Here is a 22,581-nt window from a genome sequence, read left to right as displayed (position 1 = left end):
TTCGACCTTTGTGTCCAATGGGCATATGTCCCCTCCCTCTGGCGTGAAGCTCAAGTCGTCCCAATCCACAAGAAAGGTGATGCTTCTTCGCCCAGTAATTACCGCCCCATCTCACTCACCTCCATCATCCGAAAACTCTTTGAAATGTGTCTCTTGCCCTTTGTGGAACTCGCTGCTCCCCCCCTCGATGTCTCTCAAGGTGGCTTTCGGCATCAACGTAGTGCGTTGGATCAAGCCCTCTGCTTGCATGACTTGATGCGCGCCTACCGCGATCGCCATAATCATTACCCGGTAGTTGCATTCCTGGACATCAAGTCCGCTTATGATACCGTCGACCGACGTGTTATCTGGCAATCTCTTCTTGCTTGTTCTGCCCCCCCAGCCCTGGTATCCCTTCTTGCCCACATGTTTGATGATGTCTCCATTACGGTCCTGCTCAGCAATCATGTCTCCACTCCTTTCGTCCCTGCCACTGGTGTCCTACAAGGCTCAGTCCTCAGTCCGTTCCTTTACTCAATATACATCAACACCTTACCTGTTCTCCTTCGCTCCGCTGCTTCCCTTCCCACCACGTCCGTCCTATCTTGTTCCCCTACTCGTCCACCTCCCTACAATGTCGCTCCACCTTTTGGCCTTCCTTTCGGTCCCCTTTCCATTCCTTCCTCTGATCCCTCGCCCACCCCCATCAACTGTCTATTATACGCAGATGATGTGGCCCTCGTTGGTTCTGCCCGTGATGTCCAGCACATGTTGTCGCTTGCTGAGGCCCACTCGGTTGCTCTTGGTTACAAATGGAGTCCCTCCAAATGTGCCATCTTAAATGCGCCAGTTCCCAGTTCGCGCAGCTACGTTAGGTTGAGTCTCTACAACGTTCCCCTCCCACCAGTCGATGAATTCATTTATCTTGGTATACCCTTCCGCTCCAAAGGCATCGATGTTTCTGCCATGATCCGCCATCGCGCGCAAAGCACCTTCCTCGCCATGTCTCAACTTAACGCTATGGGCCTGAACCGCAATGGTTTTCCGTTGCTATTCTCGGTTCGGATATACGCTGCCTTCGTCCGCCCCAAGTTGGAGTATGGATTGGCCATTGCCCACTTGCTAAAAAAAGAATACGCCGAGCTCGAACGTGTACAAGATCGTTGCCTCCGAATGATCGTTGGCGGCCATCGCACATCCTCCACCCAAGTTCTGAAGCACCTGTGCAACCTTCCGACCATGTCTTTTCGTGCAGACACCTTAGTGCTGAAGTTTTGCCTTCGTACCGGCTGGCTCCCGGACGATTGCCTCCTTACGCTCCTTTCACCTTCCGTTCCTTTGTCTCTTCTCTCTCGTCTCCGTGAGCGAAAAATCGCTCGCGATTATCCCATGGATGATTCCTCTCCCTCACGTCTTAAGCGATGGCTACGCCAATATCGCCAGACCCATTTCACCGCCTTCCTTGCTTCCACCGATCGTGTTCTCATTCGTGCTTGCCGATCGTCACTCGAAATTGATCCTGTTCTTTTTGTCCCGGCTTCCCGGCCCGATCGTAGTCGCCTTGTGCGATGGCGTATGGGGTGGCTACCAGGAAAACCTCGTCCGTGCGCCTGTGGCTTTGGTGAGACCAAACGATCCCATTTGATGGTTTGCCACAAGATCCCTTCGACCCTTTGGGATAGCCTCCCCTTTCCTCCTTCGGATTTTACTGGTGTCCGATTGGATTATACACTCAACCAGTTGCCAACCTCCCGTTCCGCTGCCATGCCCACCTTTTGGTCCGACCTCTGTACCATTCTTTGGCACATCGACCAACTGTGCAATCCCGACGGCGATTATAGCACTGATCCCACCCCGGGCCAAGTTTGGCCTGCTGTTTCTGTCTCTACCCCTGGTGAAGCGCGCCTGGATCTCCCTCTGGCATCTTCCTCCCACTGCCACAACCATTAGAGCACGTTGCGGAGGAGACCATGGAGTGAACGGTGGCGTCTTAGCTAGTGTTCCTCACCCTTTCTTTTGCCTTTTTGCACCTCTGTGAGATTCTATAGGTGTTCTTTTTCGTTTCCCCCTTTCCTTTGTTTCTCATGATGGTATGGCCTATAGAGGACCCTGCAAAGGGTCGATTGGCCATCCCTCCAATAAACTTATACACTTTCGACTGAGCTAAGCGAGCTTTTTTAGGAAAAAAGCAAAAACTTGCTATATGGCCCTCTAGCATTGTGACTGCATTTTGTGACAATTATGTCACGTTTCGACGCTCTGATTGGCTTCCGTTACAATCACTTACCATATCAAGGCGGCGGTTGTTGAAACGTGAAGGTGAACAAATGCATAATGTGTATTTTTTGGGGCAATATTTGCAATACTTTTTGCTCCAAGGTCTCTTGTTGTTGATGTTTACCTTTTGGCTTAACTTCTGTTTTCAATCCCATATCCATGTCTTTTAGGGTTCTTCTCATCTTTCTAGCGCAATATAGCTGTAGATGTGTACATGCCAAGCTTCAAAAAAATTATTATGGAAATTGCAGCCTTAGTTTTTCACAACCGTGATCATTAGCTTTCGCTTCTTTTGTATCAAAGGCAATGCATACAGTCTAGTAAATTTGCATTAGTAGGCTTAGAATACTCGCTCGCTCTTTATTCAAAGGAAAAATGCAGAAGTGAAATGGGCATTGCTGCAATACTGATTTGATTGTTTTGGCCTTCGTAAGCCGCCACATCTCGGACAATTCACATTAGCTACCCTGTCTGCTCAATCCACTGTGCTTGATCGAGTTGGAGATTATTGCTTGACGTCTGAGTAAATCGAAGCGATCTACTTTGAGCTGTCGTTTGCTTGCAATTGCTAAAAATAAATCTCGATAAAGAAAAATAAACAAATGTTCATCGGCATTCCAATGTGCCGCGGGCGGTGTCTTCCGTAATAATCATCTCGTTACCCAAGAATCAGGCAAACGTGTTCGCACTAGTTCGCGAACGGATTGTGCCTGAAACTGTAAAGCATATTGTAAGACGGAAAACTTAGTTTCATGCACACAAAAGCAAGCGACTATCCGGCGTAGAGCGTTTTATTTGATGTCCAAAAGAACCATCGCTAAGACGGTGTTGCAACCAGGACCATTTACCTCCGATTGTGTCAATGGACATCTTCCGATCTCCTAGGAAATCTAACGATACTCTAACTTTGTTGCCAGCGAGATCAAAGCCTCCACTCCGAAATTTGTTTGCTGTCTTTTTAAGTTTTGGACAAGCCAATGCGGTGTCAAATGCAGTCACTGCAGAGTTGAATTGGCGGGCCTATTCACCAGGGCACCATTGGCCAAGGGTTGTAAAAAATCGTGACACCAATTTGGCGGCTGATGAGGAGGATAATCCAGAGTGTGCGTGAGGCATATTGTACAGGTTGAATACTGTTGCCGGCATGATGATCCCGACGTGAGCGCATCTGGCGGTCAGGCATGTTGTTTCATCGACAAATCCCGAAATCTATCTCTGTTGCCGTAGCGACGCCGCAATCGTTGCTAAGGCGCCCATGTTTGGGATCCGCATTGCATTCAGATATTTGTTGCACCTCGTTACTGGGAAAAATTATCCTTGCGGTTGCCGGGTGGAGTTGCTGAAGCCTTTGAGCGTATATCAACTCATTATCCCAGACCTGATGGTACCGACATCGTAGCGAGAGTTTGCCGCCTTCAAGCTTCGGTTTATGCCATTTTCATCTGACTCTTTATTGATATCTACGGATAATAATTTATATATATAGCTAAACGGTGTGAAGCCATCCTGATTTGTTTTTCAGTGTATGTCTTTTTATCGTCCGTATGCTTCGACCACTAATACAAACTCCACCGCCTTGTCGACAATCATCGCCCCATAAGTAATTTAGCGATGGCATGGAGATGGATATGGCGCAAAACCCCTGCATTCATGAACTTTAATAGTTCCGTAGTGGGCTCAGCGTAATCTCCCTTGGTTTTTTTATTTTTATTTTATTTTTGCATGATAACGAGAATGTATGAATTACACAATGTTTTCTGCAGGAACGAACCATGATTGCTTTTTGATAGTGCAGCCTGCGTCATTGCAGTCCTCGGAATGGAGTTCCATTTTACAAGTCAATAGACGATACTGCTGCGGGTGTCTTGGATCTCAGTACCATCTGTATGACAGTCCGGCTGCCGACAACTTCTGTGGTTCGCGAGGTGTCTCTGCTCTTGTTTTCCCACCTCCCTTTTCCAATTATTCAATTCTAGTATCGCATCGCCACATGCCCTAGGGCCACAGATTGGTGTCTGTCTCCACCTTGTTGCTTCTACCTACCGCCCGCTATCCTCTGATGAAATTCTCGCTTCAAAACATGTCGGTTGGACAAGGCCGAAAATAGGGCCGAAGCGAAGGCAACCCAGATCAATACCGAAAACAAACAATGAATAAATTGAAGTAATCGAATGTAGAGTATTTGACATTGCTCCCAAAAGAGCTTACTGACTATCAAGTGAAAAGGCGGCATACAGATTGTTCACTGAAGGCTTTATATAATCTATCTTTTTATTGAATGAAAACGAGCTGTTGGATCTTTTTGGAGAACATAGTGCTCCATTTGTAAGCATATAATTTCTTGACATTGAGCACTCTCTACCTTTGGACACTCACCGCAAGTACCGGCTGTGCATCATGGGAAAAGACGCTTGGTCTTTCGCCGGGGCCATCTGTTGAGTGGAGTGCAAATCTGAGGTGGATAGAATAAGAGCCTCCCTCCCAATCCAGACAATTGAAATTTGGATGTTTCCAAGAAACAAGACTTCCAGCAACAGCTTTAGGCTTCAAAGGTGTTACACTCAATATGTGGTGGTAGAAGCTGCACTTCATCAAGAGCGCCAGCCGCGCTTATAAACTGCATAATAAAAAAATAATCTGACTTCCCCCCCATTTTCGTGCGCTGTGGCCATTTGTTTCACCCAATCAAATAATTTTGATGACGTGCGCTGGTTAAATTTTTGTCGTGCCAGGATGATGACAAAACGGCGGGGCTGTTAGGCGCTTCAAGCAAATAACAAAAAAGCGGAATTTCTCCGCTCAGAATCCCATTGCAAAAAGACCGTTCTGATTTTTTTTTTTTCTTCTTTCGTCGAAAATCTCTCCCCCTCTCCGTCTTACACTCCATCTTGCAATAATGTTTCGCCTTACTGCCGCTCGCGCTCAAGCCAACGCTTCTCGTGTTATTGGTCGTCGTAACGCTTCCAACATTGCTGTCCAAAACTTGGAAGCACGCTGGAAGACCTTGTCCACCTCCGAACAAAACTCTATTGCTACCAAACTTGAGGAAGCTCAAAAGGGCGACTGGAAGGCTTTGACCACTGACGAAAAGAAAGCGTCGTGTAAGTTGCGCATGAGCCCTTAATTAGTGTCAACCATTCCGAAATTAATGACCCGCATTCCTGCTGCTTGTTAGATTACATTGCCTTTGGTCCTCACGGCCCTCGCGAACCTATCACCAAACCCGGACATGCCAGCAAAGTTCTTGCTGGTGTTTCCGGTGTCCTTGCCGTTTCCGCTGCTCTCTTCTATGCCATGCGCCAGGGTGGTAAGTTATCGTTCAGCAATTTTTTTTAACGTTAATTCTTTTTCGCGGATGCTAATATACACGTCATGGAATAAACAGCTAAAGAAGTGCCAATCACCACGACCAAAGAATGGGAGGAAGCCACCAACGAATACCTTCGAAGCCAAAAGTCGAACCCTATCACTGGTGTGTCCTCTGAAGGTTACAAGGGCAAAGGTGCTGTCACTCACTAAATTTGCTGCCATATAAATTATACATTTTTTAATCGATTACTGAACCTTTTTTTACTGACGGGGTTGTCGCAAAATAAACAAAAAAGTCATGCCATTTTTTTTTCCATTTCGTCTTCCTATTTTTTTTTTTGCCCCTTAGTCTTTTTTTTTTATTGATTATTACTTTTTTTTTCTTTTTTGATACTTATGTTCTCATGTAAAACAAAATGTAAGCTGTCTGATCAGTGTGCAATTTCTCAGATGTACGGGTATTTTCCTCCGTGACCAAAACATCCTCCTGAGAAACAGGTATGATGGCCGTATCGTCAATATGAAGCCATTCGCCGTTCTGCCTCTTGATATCACATGTGTAATGCCCGCCACCAGCAGACGCGCCATGATGATAAATAACGCCAAAAAGTTGATAAGTAATGGGACTTGATGTCCTCGCTGCAGGTGTCATCCATTCTATAGTAGTAAAAAACTCGTCAAAAGACATATTCAAAATTGTCACTCATGCGCAGGATGCAAACATACCTCGATCAATGGTGAGTTGTGGCTCGTAGGTTACGTGTTTCTGTAATTTCTGCACACCACCCACATTATCAAACACAAATCGTTTCAAATGTAAAACGAGAACAAGCGGCAGGCTCTCAAAAAAGATCTGCTTTGTCGCCTCCACTCGAACTCCCTTGTGCGACATGAAATCATGCATGATCTCAGGCACTGTCATGTTATGAATGGCATCTTGAATTGAGGCAACATTCTCAGGTTGGATATCCAAGGGTAACGATTGGAACGGTTCCAGGTTAGCCGAGTCTTTTGCGCCGGGACACCGTAAAACAGACCGGATTTTGCCTCCAAAGATATTGCTAATCGGTGATTCTTCGAAGCCGGTCTATTTGGATATATATATAAAAAAAAAGAATAAGAATATCAACGCGAAAAAAAGTAACCTTTTCAACTTACCGATCGCAAATTGCTCGTTTTATTTTTCGGTCCTACTTCCAACCATTCATCATCCGTTCCATCAGCAGCAAGTTTTGCCAACTTCTCATTATGTTCCTTCAGCACTAATTTTCAACGATTGAGCAAGACGTTTGCGACTGAAATTAGTCCAAAGCATTTGCTTACCAGAAACCATCTCCTCATGAAGTCCATCCAACAGGAAGCACAAAAACTCCTCTGCATCTTCTTGACGGCCCTGAAATATACGTGTTTGAGTTACGGCTTTGCTCATTTTCCTGTTAACTACTATACGTACCTTCAGTGAATCAAATCGTTTCTTTCCGCGCAAGGCGTCATACACATATTCCGGAACAAATGGCTCGCCATATTCCTCGTTTTGGAAGACATTCTTGGGCTGAAGTCGAAATTCGTTGATGAATTCAATACTGCAATAAAAGATGGCTCAGTTTTGCTATTTGTGAATACGATCCTGTTGAAGCTTACATGGAATCGGTTAACGGTGTTTTGCTCTTGAATGTGTGAGCAACATGCGTACTGATATCTTTGAACAAATTGTAGAACGGCGGACAATGGGACAAAGGTTGAAGGATCTATCAAAGACAATGGAACATGAGCCAGTCGGAAAAATTGTGAAATACCATGGCAGGTTTGTACGTACAACGTTCATGAAACAAGTGTTCACGTTGTTGATAAGACCGCGAGGCTCCAAAAGAGGACCCTCCGAAGAAGGTTGATAATTTTGAATCATATCTAGAACCCAAATTTATCAGTGAGTCTACAAAATATCACTTCTTTTCTAGGACGCGGCATCTCGAGAACTTACCTCCAATGCCTGACAATCTGGGAATCGAAGCAGCAGGAGGCACGACTTTGGCGGGTTTGACGACTTGCGAGGGTTTAGCAAGCGCTGCATTGGGTTTAACTTTGGCTGAATCGGAGGACTTGAGCAAAGCAGCCCAGCTGGAAGGTTTAACTTTGGGTGTGGAAGGTGTGACGTCAACTTTTCCATTCTGAATAGGCTTCGTTGCGTCGACTTCCACGCCATTGGGTTGTTGTGCCGACTCGTCTATTGCGTTTTCCGCAATGGCGTTGTCGTCTTTCGATTTTTCCTGGGAATGAGCTGTTGAGATCGAGGATTCTAAAGGTAATGAAGCTGGAATAGCAGGGGCGGCAGATGGCACAGCAGGAGGACCGTTGATGACGAGGCGCTTTTTGGTTTTTCTTTTCACCCCGAGAGCAAAAGGAATCTGGGGAGCGATGCATACGAATAAGTATCCCAGCAATCAATAAAACCGTATACTATACAACGTACTTTTCGAGGAGGTGACAAGGACACACCGGCCTGGTTCAGTGTGGTGTTAATTTCTTCTCGGCTAATGTCTCCAAAGCATATTGTCGGTGTCAAAGTCTGGAAAAAAAAACAAGTATGAGCAATATAATGTTTGAAATGCTCGAGATAGATTTGCGTACCTTTTCTGACGGCATAGTTTGAGGGGGTTATTGGGTTGGGTTCGTATCGTATATGTAAAGGGAAGATGTAATTACTTTGTACAGTCTATGGATCAAAATGGGGGGGGGGGTTGCGAACACGGAGAGGTATTATACAGTTCTAAAGAGGTTGTTCAGAGTAGGACTTTGCCTGCGCATAATTTGGTCACGAAATGGTCGATTTATATTGACAAGCGAAGAAACGACCGAATGGAAGAATGTCACAAACCCACACCAGGAGGGAAGACACAAGCAAAAAAAAGAAAAAAAAAAGAGGCGAAGAGAGAGAGAAAAAAAAAACAGTACCGTGTTTTTAAGGCGGAGAATGAAACTCATTTGTCATCCCAAAAGAATATGCATTCTTGCGTGATTTATGTTCTATCTTTTTTCTTGCTTCGTTTTGCAGCTTTTTATTCTTGTACAATCTTGTTTTTGTCTCACATTTTGATATATATTGAGACCTATATGTTACAATCCAATACATATATTTTTATGTTCGCTGCAGCAGGTGAAATAACCATCCAAGAGAGAGCACTTTGATCGATGTGCGCACCACAGGGGTATCCTCTTCTCACTCTTATTTATCAGGTATAGTTGCTATCGTTATTGAGTTTTCACTTGATAACTAGTTAATAGGTTACTTTTGAGGCAAGGTACCTTTATCAGGTAACTACTTAGTTATCTTACGTCTGATAAGTTCATAGATCAACTTGAAGAAGTTGGCAGTGTCCATGATAGTAACAGGATCACAAAGTAACCATAAAATTCCTATATTGATGACTTTTTTATATGAATGTTATCCGTCAAACCTTTTTATTTACTAGTAATAGTGTTATTCCTCGCTTTCACCTGCAGTCGTAGGTCGATCACGTTTCATGATCGATTCAATGGTGTTATGGCCGCGTCAGATTGGGATTTTCATTTTTATACAGATCGCTACGTCTTTTCAGAAAAGATGTGTACTGGGCATGAAGCTGCAGCTATTTTGACGCGAGCATCTTGAAAAAGATGTCAAACCTTAATATTGTTGTGTTCTGGAATACATTTATATGGCCCAGCGTGATGGTTAGACAACACACACACAGCATCTCATAAATGAGCTACTTGAACCTATCTCCATAGAGGAATTCAGGTGTCTGGATGTAGTTGACTCTTTGCGGTACTAAAACTGTTGGATGGAATGCCGCCTTCATAAATCAATAAAATTACATTAAGTTTTGCATTTCCATCCTTTCGTATAACGGCTTGACTGCTGTAGCAGAGGACGACATTGGAACTCGCAATATGTTTTATCAGAAGAAAAGTTAAAGAATTCTAATTGCAAGTTCACTATATCATTGAAGCTTGGCGTTAAATGGGAGAGTTGCATTTGCAGAGATTTCATTTACTGAAACCTTAATTAAAGCGTTTAAGAATGCTCAATATCTTTGCAGTGCATATGTTTCAATTGCCAGAGTTCAATTGTTTCTTGGGAGTCCGGACCATACCATGAAGAAAGCAGATAACGAGCGCATAGGACGCGCAAATACCACGCTACATGCTACCAAAAAAAATACTTCTTGTCTATTATACAGCGGTCCCATCTCCGATGTTCATTCTTCAGTGAAATGGATTTGCTTTCGTATTTTACCAAACTTCATATAGAAAATGCCAAAAGTTAACCAATGTGAACGAGCTTGACCAATATGAAAACAAGTATCATCATGGGTTCACAAATTCCTTTCGTGGCATCGAGACTTTTCCCTCTATCACACCGTTTATCATCATCAAAAAGCTCATCAACGCGCTATCATCCTGAGATCGGTTATATACGCTTTTCCATTGGTCAAAAATTTCTATCAGCAATCGGTTACATGACAACCGAAATTGCATCACTTCGGGGTTTGAAATGGGCGAAAAGAGAAAACGCAGGATTAGAGAAAAAAAATGCAGTCTAACTTCTTCATTAACTCACCAATATCCATTATGAGTTATCAATACAAAATTTTCGAACAAACTACAAATCCTGACAATCAATTTACCAGCTTTACCACCGTTACCATCAGTGAGGTTGACTCTAGCGACATGTTGCCGCCAATGCCACAAGCGTCATATGAAATCAGCGATGTCGACGATAGCTACGACATGGAGTTCGATGACAGCGACAGCGATGACAGCGACTCATCACAATTTATTGAAGAGCATTGGTTTCCATCCTTGTTACGAAAATCGTTAATTGAGTTTCTTGACGACGGAGACGAGGGAGATGACAACACTATGACAGACAATATGCAAGTCCTGTCGTCTTCAGAGTTTGCGGAGATTGAAGAATGGAGCAGTAGTGACGAGGACCATGACATGGAGGAGGATGAAGACCCTGCCCCTGCTACCCATAGAAAAAGAGCAGGATCTACTCGTCGCCATGATCGCAAGAAATCAAGAAAGATTAGAAACCGAAGTGATGACGAAGAATACGATTCCACTCCGGTGCCTATCGAAATTGTACATATTGTTTTGTAAATAGGACCATCAAATATTTTTGATGTGTGAAGATAGTATTTTTTGAGCTGAGCATAAAAAAAAAAGAAATGTAAACGAGGTTATGGCTTCATTTTTTTTTCTTTTGGCTTTTTCGCTTTAGAAATAATGTGATATAGGGTTTTCATAAATCGGGTGATACAATCAAGAAATTTAATCGGAAGTTGCCAAAGTGAAAGGTTATCACGACATGTTGGAAGAGTCTCCGGAATAAGTTATATTGCTATCCCAATGTAACCATGGGATTTTTTTTTGCGGGGAAGAGATTTCAACGTATTCTGTATTTGTACAGTTTCTAAAAATTGTTGACATGCTGGGTGTCCTGTTCTATTCTTAACTTTTGCAACAGAGAGCACGGGCCTGCTGTGGATTTGATTAAATTCTAGACCTTGTATTCCTGAATTGGGGATACTCGTGTGCTGTGTGATGCTCAAGATAGCTTCAATCTCCGCCCTGACTAAAGTCAAATCGGAAAGAACAACACGTTGACAGCCATTCAAATGATCGACACATTCTATCAGCAAAGCCATGTGGATCATATTTTATCTTTTTTGCTCCATATTCCAAGATAAGAAATGAAAGTTATCATGTTTGCTACAGCTGTTATTTTTATCTTCCTTATAAATATGACCTTGCCAATGCTGCTTCTTCCTTTTATCTCACGTCGACTTACATCCACCTGCCACAGATGATCCTACGCTTTCTTACCAATTGGACGCCTGGTAAAAAACAAAAACCAAATAAACGTAGCGAAGCCGAGGACAATGTCAGTTCACCTTCCATGTCTCGTTCTTCTTCCTTTTCATCTATGGCATCGTCCTCGTCGTCGTGCTCGATTGATTGGCATAATGACAAACGTACATGGTCTTTCAAAGACGACTACGTCTCTTTTCCATCCATTGATGCCGATTATGATCAACTAGCCAGTTCGACCACAATAACAACAACCGTGCTGTAATACCCACCTGTTTGGATCATGTTTCTCCGATATTCTATATGCCAACCTTCCTTTCTTCCACTATCCCTTCCATTGTACGAGGCCTCCTTTTTGTAATTTTTTTTTCTTCCTTTTTTTTTTGTATTTCGATGTATGATATGATATGAAGCCAAAGTGTATGTATTTGTAAATTTAAGAACAGCAATACCGAGTTTACGTCGTATGACCTTAGAAGAAAAGAAAAAATAAAATAACTATCCAGTCTATTATGAGAAATCCTGGAAGCAACCAAAAATACAAAGAATATGGCTGATGCTTGTTCCAAGAGATTCGATTGCTGCCGTGCAGGGGTGTAATGACAACTGCCAACGGAATTTATCTCCGGTGTCGGTGACAGCAGATTTCCTGTCCGTCGCCGCTTCGAGCAGCGCCACTCGGCATGGCATTTTGTCTATTCGTATAAATTAAAAAAAGTGCATGATCCTAAGAGCAAATATGCCAAAATAGGTCGAGATCTGGGTTTTATAATAAAAGGGGGAATTTCAACTGTGGTTTGTAAACTTTTTATCAATCAATTTATAAAGGAGGAAGATGTTAAAGATGTCAAAGGCTTTTGATATAATTGATTTGTGATAGCAGATATTCACATTCTTCTTCGGAGCGCCATGGTGGTCTCTGTGAAAAATGGTTAGATCTCCCTTTCCCATCCGACATGGTGAGAGTCACCTTACCTTGCTTTCTAAATCGGTTATATATGCATCCTCAAGAATATCCACAGGAATACCAGCACATAGCAACGCATTCGCGACGAAACCAACTTGGATCGCATCGCGATGTTGGAAACAATAGCTTTCAAGTATTTGTATTACAATATCTGTGAATGTTTCGGTGTAAGACTATGGGTGCGCAGAGACTTCATCCAAACCATTATTAATCACTTACCAACAGGAAATACAAATTTTGAAGGATATAGCCGTTCAGCCAAGTGCACAATCTTGGGTTTCAGTAATGCAAATGGAGAAATGGCTTCTTTTTGCGCTATCAACTCATCTACAGAAAGTGTCTCATTTGAGTAAAACGGTTGGCCGATGGTTATAGAAAGGTTCGTCCTTACTTTGTTCGATGATTGCTTTCCACACTTGTTGCAAATAAGGCAAGTCGTAATGGTCGGCTATCTTCATAATATACAGTACTTCGTCGTAAACGTTGAATTCCTTTGCAATCATAAAAAGTTCGGTAATGGACGCCAGACGATCGTCAAGCGATTGTGAGATTCGGTCACCTTCAGGTCCACAGCTGGGTAGGATTTGATGTAAGCGAACTTGTATCCGGGCCACTTCCACGTGCTCTTCCAGGTTTTGCAAAAGCTCGGTAGCCTCCTGTCGTCGTTGATGCTTCGAATCTCGGCATCGTGCATTCACTACCGCCAATGCAAGATATTCCACACGCTTCGTGAGCTTCAAATTGGATGAATCCTTGGCCAACTTCTCCAAGCAAAGTGCTGCTTCGTAGTAATTTTCGCGTCTTCGATAATATTGCCAAAGGAATTCCTTCGCTTCCATGGGATCCACGCAATCGTTGAAGAACGGTATTAAATATGCAGTATCTACAGCCAGTAATTCGGATTTCAGCCCATTGTGTCGCAGCCAAGCGTATAACGAGTAATGGAATAATTTGTCTTGACTGGCCAAAGCCTTGGCAAACACTTCAGCCGCATAGTTGCTAGGATTCACCACTTTTGGATGCTGCAGTGTTCCATCGCGGAGCATTTTGGCTTCCATTAGCGTATCAAACACGCGATCGTAGCATGCCACGCGTATATTATAGAAAGTGAGTCGTGGATCGGATGGGGCTTGTCGGCCTTCAGCATAAGCCAGTCCTTGCTGTTGAGGATCGAATTTGTTCGCGCATTCAAGAGCCAATTCAACAGCTCCAACGTGGTAACCCTGATGACGATATTCCATGCATACTCGCGCGAGCTTTTCGTCCGTAACGTATTCCGCTGCCTCTTTGAAGAATGTAAGCGATTCCGATAGCGCGCTGGTTCGCTCAAAATCCGTCTCTGCTTTCTGTGCACGTCGCACATTTTCCATGCCCTATCATAAATACGTCCATCACATTAGAACTCTGGCCAAGATATTTATCGTCATTCGTCCTTTTTCTTTTATACCTTGTAGAAAGCTACATCCGTTGGACCGAAAAAGGAGCTGCATCGACGTTGTAGTAAATCGCTGACCACATCAAATCCGACATGTGTATAGGTGGTTCCGTATTTGTTGATGGCAGCAATTACCAATTCACGGGAAAGAACACGCCCTTGAGGGCTTGTCAACATATTTTCCAAAGTCAGCTTGAATACTTCATTTTTGCTTTCTTCCGGCACACTATACAGTTTCATTAGCATGAATCCACCTGTCCATACTGGCATTCCAAAAAAAAAGAGGAAAACAAACCATTGCAAGATCTCTTGTACTCCGGCATCGATCAAAAAGTCGATGAAAGAAATGGCTTCGATGGATTGTGCAAGAAGCAAATACAATTCATGCAAAGATTGTTGCTCATTCTACAGATCCGAGATTAGCTATATGGCGTCAATGGATGATGGAGACGACAGTTGATTTACCAAGCGGGATTGGATAGTATCACGATCAACCGATTGAAATCGCGAGTCTAACAGATCAGCTGACATATGGAAGGATGAATTCCTATCGTATTCACATTAATTATCTGCCGCAAAATCAATCATGGTTCGATATCCACTTACAAATCCATGAATTTTTTCAGCTTTTCGAGTTCATATTTAACGTCAATCAGTGATTTTTGTAGCCGGGTATAGTGCTCATTCGACTTTTGGTCAAAGCTTTCAAAAGGAAAAAAAAACAAATGAGCATTACTACAGTCCATCGATATTTTTCTGGCCATGACTTACTTTGCTTGGAAGATTTCTTTTTCCCAAACAGGCGACAATAAACGTGCAAAATACAGGACAAATCCATCGTGTTTACTGCTATACCCTGTTGCCGGTGGAGCCACCGCCTTTGCTAAATGGTTGCTGCTGATAATTTGGTTCTCTTTACGGAAAAGTTTCTCTTCGCATTCAAAGAACAACCGCGTAGCACCTCGAATCACGTTCTCTACAAAACACAAATCAATGCATATATCAGCGTATCGTTATTATTCGAGAGTGTTTCTATTTCATACCTTGTTCGGGCATATGGAGCGCAAAACTTGCACAGATGATATTCAAACACATTGCACAGGCTTGGATTTGACCGTAACATTCGAAAAAGGAACGGAATTCTTGTCGATTGGCATCCAAATCCCCGTGAGACTTCAAAAGCAGTTGATGGAGTACGTCGACGGGACGTTGCTTTTTGTAAAACAAAAGCGCCGTATTGGTGAGGATCAGGAACTGTCGTGACGCACGCGTCAGCGGTTCGGTAATCTCATTCATGTGTCGCTGTCCTCTGTTTGCTACATTCGTTTCCACAATGGCCCAGATTTTGCCTTCATCACATTCCACCGAACTGCTGTTTTCCACAAAGCCAGATCGTTGACCCATCTATATATGTTACTTAGCATCTTCTAGTTCATACACCCTTTCGTTGGATGCTTTGTTTACCATCATGATACCAGTGGTGGTTTGTTGGTGAACGACTTCTCCGAGTTCGCGAGCTGTCATAATGATGCTATCCTTATCTTCTGACATGCTTCGAGCGGCGACAAAGATACCGCAATCGTAATAGGATGCGTGGACAGGAAGCAGCATTTGGGGCATCGTCGTTCCATTTGTCTGCGTATTGACTGGAGGCGGTACACGTACGTGAACGAGCTCAAGAACATTCGGACGTCGATCGGTTGATGAATCAGATACAGACATAAAACGCACCGCGCTTTGTTCATGCGTAAAATACAAACGGAAACCCTTGTTGGTCACACCGAGCAAGTGGATACGATTAGATTCCATCTTGGAAATGACGTGGATGGATTGCAGCTCGAATTCAGTCGCATCATACATCATCGAGTTTTGACGGCACATCAGTCGTGCAGAGTTGCCAATGTCGGTGTTTTTCGCAGCAGGTAAAAAGTTGTTCTTTGGATCACCGAGATAAATTACCTGCATCCACCCCAACATCATTCACAACGTTAGTTTTCACGGTTATATTCGTGAAAAGACACCCCAGAACTCACCTCGATGCTGTTATTTTTCTTCAGTATGTACAACACTTTGCGCTCGTTATCAATGGCGAGCGATTTTGCGTTTGCTGCAAAAACTGATATATCAGTATATATTTAGAGGTAATGAAATAGTTCTGCATTGACAGGTACCATCTGGTGTTGCGGTTCTGAAAATGGTGGGAAGATAGTGTGTAAAAGCGCTAGACGTGCGACATAAAAGCTTGCATTGAGGACCGAACCAGGTATCCGGATGCTGTGAAGGATTCGCCAACCAAATGATGACGTTATTTCATGTGAACGGTATGGCGGCATGAAACACTTATTCACTTACTCTGTAATCCAATTCATAGAGATGACCATTATCGCCGACCATGAATATTCTACCATCATCGGTGCCAGCGATCTGTCCGAGTTGTACATCGTCAGATGACACACTCATATCCGTAGCAAATAACGTCACACGACAAGGTTCGCCTTCTCGAGCCGCAGTATAAGACATGGCAAGTACAATAACTTGAAGCGGTGTCGTGACGACGAGCACATAGTTGATATGGGAACCAAATACATCTTTTTCATGACAATTATCAGTATACGCGTCAGTTGTGGTAAAAGCTTATCACGACTCATACCTGGTTTCGGTTTCACCAAGCCAACGCTGCATATAATCTGATCTTGATCTTCGTAGGTATAGATATCTTTGCTGTCATTCCAAAAAAAAAGTAGGTGATGATGTGGTTATTTCGTGCATGGCTCAAAAAAAAACAGGGGCCATTGTTTGCTCTTACCCAGTTTCGTAATTCCACAAGAACAGACGATGATCCACGGTCATCCAAGCATAGTTGATTTCTGGCAATACTCCCATAAAACAGCGACATTCGAGATCTATAAGCTACCATTGTCAGCATTCTGTATCCATGGACAAGCATGGCTGGGGGTTACGTACGATCGATTTGGTCGGAGAGAGATTCGGGCAATTGGACGTAATCACTTTTGACAAACTCTTGCTCTGAAGAATCGACATGCTTAGCGTACTGATCCGATGTAGGCCCTAGAAACCGAACAGTGAGTCACTTGCATAACCGAGATAACTGTTCCATCCATCGAGAACGTGAGCTTGCCTTTAAGCATCTCGGCCAAGTCGGGACACTTGTGGTCGCATTTGAGGATGTTTTTCAGCGTGTTTTGCGCGTTAATGAGAGGTTGATGGTTACTCGCAGGCGCTTTGATGGGATCCGTCATGCCGGAAATGCTAATCATCGTGGCAGAACGCAATATACGAGATATTTCACGTTCGACAGGAACAAAGGCAAAAGGAAAAAAGTAGAAACCGCGCCTTGAATAACTTGGAGGAAAAAAATTGACATCATTCCTCACCTGTCGTTTCCGTGACTGCTTTTAAAGCAGGTTTCCCCAAGGTTTCCCCAATTTGGCGGCAGACAGTCCGAACCCATTTGTTGCTTCACTCATACCAAGTTTTGCCCAAATAGTTTGAATTGCAAAATGCATACTATACTGTTGAATGACAAGGGACCATTACATACTGAGAGCAAAACTAATTTGATAACCTTCTTGCAGATTAATACAGAGAAAGATATAATTGAAGGAGAGTTATAGTTAGCAGTGTATACAAATTATGATGTTTTATTTTCTCTTTGCGGTAGGATTTTGAAGGGAAAAAACCAGCAACTCTATAGTGAATCATTCAGACACTCAATGTCCGTAAAAGTTATTATGTAAACCGACGCTTTCGCTGTCGAAACTTGCTCGGGATCTGCAGTCATCGTTGCGTTCACCTTCAAGATGGCTGAGATATTCGTCATCGACATCACCAGTGACATAACGACCATCAAACACCGATGTGTCAAAGGTTTCGATATTGGGATTGAAACGTCGGACGCACTTGACCAAATCTTCAATGGATTGATAAACCACCTTATCGGCACCGATCTCAGCGGCGATTTCCTCATCGGTACGGTTGTGAGCCACGAGTTCGCTTCTGGTTGGCATATCGATGCCATATACATTAGGGTATCGAATAGCAGGGGCGCAGGAAGCAATGTAAACGTTCTTGGCACCAACATCGCGAGCCATCTGGATGATTTCTTTGGATGTGGTACCTCTCACAATAGAGTCGTCGACGAGCAATACATTCTTTCCGTGGAATTCCAAAGCCATGGCGTTCAACTTGCGACGAACATTTTTACGTCGCGTTTGCTGACCAGGCATGATAAAGGTTCTACCAACGTAGCGATTCTTATTGAAACCTTCACGGTATTCGACACCGAGCTTTCGTGATAATTGAAGAGCCGCCACACGACTAGTATCGGGAACCGGAATGATCACATCGATATCCATCTTGTTACCAAAGGATTTGATCACTTGATCGGCCAATGCTTCTCCCATAGCAAGACGGGACTTATATACAGAGATGCCATCGATAATACTATCTTGGCGGGCAAAGTAGACGTACTCGAAAATACAGGGGGCCATGTAGTCACACTGGATGAGTTGACGATGTGCCACATTCTTTTCGGTAATGATGACTGCTTCACCTATTTATTGTCAACAGGTAAGTGTCATTGCTCTTTTTCTCGCTCATGCCCCATTTTGCATTTATTTTTGCCAACCATTGTCTTACCTGGATTGACATCGCGAACATCCGTGAAGCCCAAGGCATCCAAGGCGACACTTTCCGACGCGAACATATAATCCCAACCGGCCACACTGCGACGGCGACCAAGCACAAGGGGCCGAATACCATGAGGATCACGGAAACCAATGATACCGTAACCAGCGACCATAGCAACACAAGCATAACCACCCTTGATCTGAAGATATAAATCCTTGATGGCGGTAAAGATATCTTCTTCATTCACTCTGTCGTACGGAATATCTGAGTTTTTACTGAACCACGTTTGACATATTTCACCCTTCCATCCAAACACGTTACCTGAATTTTCCAGTCTTTTGCAAGTTATTAGCAAGAATGTTCAAGAGGAGTTCCGAATCGGAATCAGTGTTAATATGACGATGTGCTACTTTGTCCAAGAAGGTACGAATCTCACGGGCATTGGTCAAGTTGCCGTTCTAAAATATCAATAGACGGGATCAGATGGCATTGTTCTCTTTATCTTCCTCAAACAGTGGAGAAAGTATATACTTACATGGGCAAACACGATACCGTAGGGAGAGTTGACGTAGAAAGGCTGAGCCTCAGACATGGAGGAGGAACCGGCCGTAGGATAGCGAACTAAGTAACAGGAAACAGTAAGTAATTAAGTACTACAGCATCGATCATCCCCATGGATATTGTTCGATAAATTAGTGAATATAAACATACCGTGACCGATACCGAGGTGGCCGATAAGGCGTGACAGCTGCTGCTCGTCAAAGACATCTCTCACCATACCGTTTCCTTTGCACTGGGATAAACGACCTTTAGGTCCAGACGTCACAATACCAGCAGCATCCTAGGCAAATAAAAAGAAAGTTTAAGTCAGGGGGCCGTAGTCGATCAACAAGACAAATACACTTACTTGTCCACGATGCTGCAAGAGTCCTAAACTCTCAAATAGATCAGGGCAGGCTGACCCGCTTTGGTCTGCCAAGATCACAGCCGAGATTCCACACATGTCGTTTCAATGAAAAAACAAGCCGGGTAAAGAAAAAGCAGACTCAAGGGATGAGTCAGTTGGAGCTTTTCAATCCATCAGAGTGAAACCCCGACACAGTGGGGTTTCCCCATGGGCCAATGATAATCTTGCAACAATCATTTGAAGCCACCGAAGATTTCAATGACAGAAGAACAGTTGCTGTCATCCATCTCGAAGCCACGTCCATTGCGGCGCTATGAGAGGTTTATTCTTTTCTACCAATCAAATGCAGCTGACGGATCAATGTACGCTCTTAGTGCCGTCCACTTTTTTTTTCTTGTACCCCAGATATAAGCATTTTCGTTGGTTGGACATAACATTATTATCCTGTCATTTTTAGACTACTGCTTGTCAAACTGGATCAAAAAAAGGGGAATTATATACTTCCTTTTTTTCATAAAGCATCATAATCCGTTATTTGCAGAGTTCAGGTTTTTTATGGAAATTCTTTACTTTTTTCTTTTGATGGCTGGAGATTGGCGCAATTCTACCATTCAATAGAAATTTCTATGAGCAAGGCGGATAAAAATATTTACTTTTTTCTGTGTCGTGAATGGAAAACGTAGCAACAAACAAAGTCTCTGCTCCGTTCGCAATTGATAGACATACCACTGTTCTTGCGGATGTGGAGCCTTATGTTGCCATGGAAGTTGTCAGAAACATTTCAATATTTGCTGTGAAGTTTTACCATTCTGGTTTCACTGTCATATACAAAGCAAATGTGGAGTAAAGTAAACGTCAGAAAAGTCGCTTTTTGCATTAATCCGGCTGAACATATTTGTTCAAGTTTTTCACTTTTTGAGTACAGTTATATGGTTGCATGGTTGCAACCTGTATGCAAAATGTCAAATAACGGCTATTAATATTAGCCGTTGAGAGCCTGATCAAAGTCGTTGTGGCGATTATTTTAGCGTTTCCGGATTTTTTTTTTCATCGCAGAAAAAGTGGCAGTGCACGGGATGAATTATAATTAGTACCTTTATTAGAATTGGTGCTATAAGGCTGCTGATGCCTTCAGAGCATTTGTGGGGATGCTGTGGCTTTTTTTTCAAGTCCCGGAGCCTTGGGGGAATTTCGAGCGATAAAAAGTGGGTGCTAGAGAAGCTCCGGAAATACAGTGAGCAGTTCCATTTGGCAGGCCATGTTGGGACAGTATTTGCATGGCTGGCGTCGATTGCCTTCTATTGGAGTGGCATTTTATAAACCTACTGCAAGGACGTATTCTACAGCAAGAAATAAAGTCGCTTGCTACGTATCAACCATCAATGATGCATACACCAACCTTGCCATCGAAGAATGGTTGTTACGAGATACCGAACCGAATCAGTATATCCTATATCTGTGGCGCAATACGCCATGTGTCGTCGTTGGCAGAAACCAGAATCCCTTCAAGGAATGCAATTTACGCTTCATGCAGCAACACGGTATTCCTCTAGTTCGTCGACGTTCAGGAGGCGGGGCAGTGTATCATGTAAGTTTGATATTCCGATATCCATTCCCTTGATTTTTTCCCAGATCGAGGCCCTTTTTTGATGTAATGAAAAACTCTGGCGAAAAAAAAGACAGCCACTCAACTGTGATTTCATTTCAGGACATGGGGAACTCTATATATACCATTTATATGCCACGAGAAGAATTCTCGAGAAAAGCCAACGCAGAGCTGGTGTCACGAGCGTTACAGCAATTGGATATTCCGGCTTATGTCAACGAACGCCATGATATTACGGTTGATGGTCATAAAGTATCTGGAAGTGCTTACAAGATCATCAGTGCGCGAGCTTATCACCACGGCACCATGTTGATCGATACTGACACACAGATGCTGAAGGGCTGTTTATCAAAAAAGTATATGAACAATGTAATACAACCTGACCTCCTACTATCGCATCACATCCCATTCATTAGTCCTTCAATTTTTAGGACGGGATTGTTTCCAAAGGCGTAGAATCTGTGCCTTCACCGGTCACCAATCTACGTGAATACTCGTACACAATCGATCATCAACAGTTTTGCGAATCAGTATTATCCGAATTTGTAGATGCATACAATGATGGATTGCCTATTGAGGTAATGATGACTTGTTGCCATGGAGCCAGCCGTATCTAACGAACCTGATTAGCCTGTTGTTTTCAACGAGACAAATGTGCATCAACTGCCGGAAAAAGTGGAAAATACCCGAAAAGAATTGCAAACGTGGGATTGGATTTGGGGACAAACACCAGAATTTACCCACAATGTCGATCATCAGTTCAGTTGGGGCGCTGTGGTAAGTGTACTTTGTGGGTTTTGGGTTTTGTTTGGTTAGGCGCTTTCAATTTGTTGAAACATGTTGGTAGCGAGCATCGATCCGTTCTAGACACGGCATGATTCTCGAAGCAGATCTGTCTACCGGTTCTGGGGATGCCGATCAGGTCACCATTATCTCGGCCATCGGAGTTGCTTTAGAAGGTAATCAGATATGCATCAAAATCAAGTTATGAACCAGGCATTGAGCCATAAGCTTACCTTTTTATCTCCATGTAGGTTGTCGCTACTCTCAGAATGCAGTAATGGATGCAATAGAGAAGATCAAAATCGAGATCCCGGGCCTTATTAATTCTGGCAACCAATCCATTGTGAATGACGTTAAAGAATGGCTTCATAGCAGATTATAGATTTGGATACAGCATATTTGTGGCATCATCATATGTTTTCATGCACAATAACAGCGTCATAATATATTTCCATCTCATCATGTAAGCAACCAAAACTGTAATCATCAATTGCGTTTAGATCCGCCTTCGGGTAATCAAATTCCCATGCATTGTGGCATCTCTTATTCGTTACACATCAGCCTACAATTGCGAACAATAACGACGTGCCAAACTGGTAACATAATGTTCAGCCAAGGTCTTTCAGCTCTCATTATTCGATTCAAGGTGGCAGTCGCTCATGAGTGAAGAATTTAGGGGACTTACCAGATTTTGTAATCTTTCAGGCCGATCATCAAATTGCTTCTTTGTTTGAATATTTGCTCAATAAACACACAAAGAGAGGAAAAGCCAGATGACGTTTTATGCAGTTGGAGTGTTCGGTTTTTGAAAG

General features: G+C 43.3%; 6 protein-coding genes across 6 annotated transcripts; 3 read left to right on the top strand and 3 right to left on the bottom strand.

The window, feature by feature from the left end:
* The first annotated feature begins 5,044 nt into the window (after positions 1-5,044).
* BYT42DRAFT_585537 (cytochrome c oxidase subunit IV) lies at positions 5,045-5,868 on the top strand. Its single transcript, XM_051569999.1, has 3 exons — positions 5,045-5,357; positions 5,432-5,563; positions 5,642-5,868. Exons 1-3 carry the CDS (start codon positions 5,153-5,155, stop codon positions 5,773-5,775), a joined length of 471 nt encoding a protein of 156 aa, XP_051419295.1. The 5' UTR covers positions 5,045-5,152; the 3' UTR covers positions 5,776-5,868.
* Positions 5,869-5,906: 38 nt separating this feature from the next.
* BYT42DRAFT_585532 (uncharacterized protein) lies at positions 5,907-8,489 on the bottom strand. Its single transcript, XM_051569998.1, has 10 exons — positions 8,194-8,489; positions 8,036-8,131; positions 7,547-7,970; positions 7,382-7,473; positions 7,207-7,313; positions 7,019-7,148; positions 6,889-6,958; positions 6,724-6,827; positions 6,292-6,652; positions 5,907-6,222 (listed from the first exon to the last, which is right to left on the bottom strand). The coding sequence occupies exons 1-10, from the start codon at positions 8,206-8,208 to the stop codon at positions 5,960-5,962; spliced, it is 1,662 nt and encodes a 553-aa protein (XP_051419294.1). The 5' UTR covers positions 8,209-8,489; the 3' UTR covers positions 5,907-5,959.
* Positions 8,490-10,131: 1,642 nt separating this feature from the next.
* BYT42DRAFT_585526 (uncharacterized protein) lies at positions 10,132-10,966 on the top strand. The gene has a single exon (XM_051569997.1). The coding sequence runs from the start codon at positions 10,138-10,140 to the stop codon at positions 10,708-10,710; it is 573 nt and encodes a 190-aa protein (XP_051419293.1). The 5' UTR covers positions 10,132-10,137; the 3' UTR covers positions 10,711-10,966.
* Positions 10,967-12,044: 1,078 nt separating this feature from the next.
* On the bottom strand, positions 12,045-17,171 carry BYT42DRAFT_585523 (Non-repetitive/WGA-negative nucleoporin C-terminal-domain-containing protein). The gene is made up of 18 exons (XM_051569996.1): positions 16,963-17,171; positions 16,788-16,892; positions 16,630-16,726; positions 16,474-16,544; positions 16,176-16,411; positions 15,995-16,097; positions 15,857-15,930; positions 15,288-15,782; positions 14,867-15,227; positions 14,595-14,799; positions 14,430-14,525; positions 14,289-14,370; positions 14,119-14,228; positions 13,836-14,049; positions 12,780-13,761; positions 12,608-12,715; positions 12,397-12,539; positions 12,045-12,340 (listed from the first exon to the last, which is right to left on the bottom strand). Exons 1-18 carry the CDS (start codon positions 17,099-17,101, stop codon positions 12,269-12,271), a joined length of 3,693 nt encoding a protein of 1,230 aa, XP_051419292.1. The 5' UTR covers positions 17,102-17,171; the 3' UTR covers positions 12,045-12,268.
* A 130-nt stretch (positions 17,172-17,301) lies between these two features.
* On the bottom strand, positions 17,302-19,921 carry BYT42DRAFT_585517 (phosphoribosyltransferase-like protein). Its single transcript, XM_051569995.1, has 6 exons — positions 19,381-19,921; positions 19,185-19,314; positions 19,009-19,094; positions 18,795-18,931; positions 18,483-18,721; positions 17,302-18,396 (listed from the first exon to the last, which is right to left on the bottom strand). The coding sequence occupies exons 1-6, from the start codon at positions 19,474-19,476 to the stop codon at positions 17,555-17,557; spliced, it is 1,530 nt and encodes a 509-aa protein (XP_051419291.1). The 5' UTR covers positions 19,477-19,921; the 3' UTR covers positions 17,302-17,554.
* A 524-nt stretch (positions 19,922-20,445) lies between these two features.
* Positions 20,446-22,577, top strand: BYT42DRAFT_585514 (uncharacterized protein). The gene is made up of 6 exons (XM_051569994.1): positions 20,446-20,968; positions 21,089-21,355; positions 21,418-21,564; positions 21,617-21,763; positions 21,834-21,945; positions 22,021-22,577. The coding sequence occupies exons 1-6, from the start codon at positions 20,639-20,641 to the stop codon at positions 22,149-22,151; spliced, it is 1,134 nt and encodes a 377-aa protein (XP_051419290.1). The 5' UTR covers positions 20,446-20,638; the 3' UTR covers positions 22,152-22,577.
* Positions 22,578-22,581: the final 4 nt, after the last annotated feature.

This window comes from Radiomyces spectabilis (assembly GCF_025331425.1).
Source record: "Radiomyces spectabilis strain NRRL 2753 chromosome Unknown BYT42scaffold_14, whole genome shotgun sequence".
NCBI lineage: Eukaryota > Fungi > Mucoromycota > Mucoromycetes > Mucorales > Radiomycetaceae > Radiomyces > Radiomyces spectabilis.
Note: the sequence above shows the minus strand (reverse complement) of the source record. Positions and strands in the feature narration are given on the sequence as shown.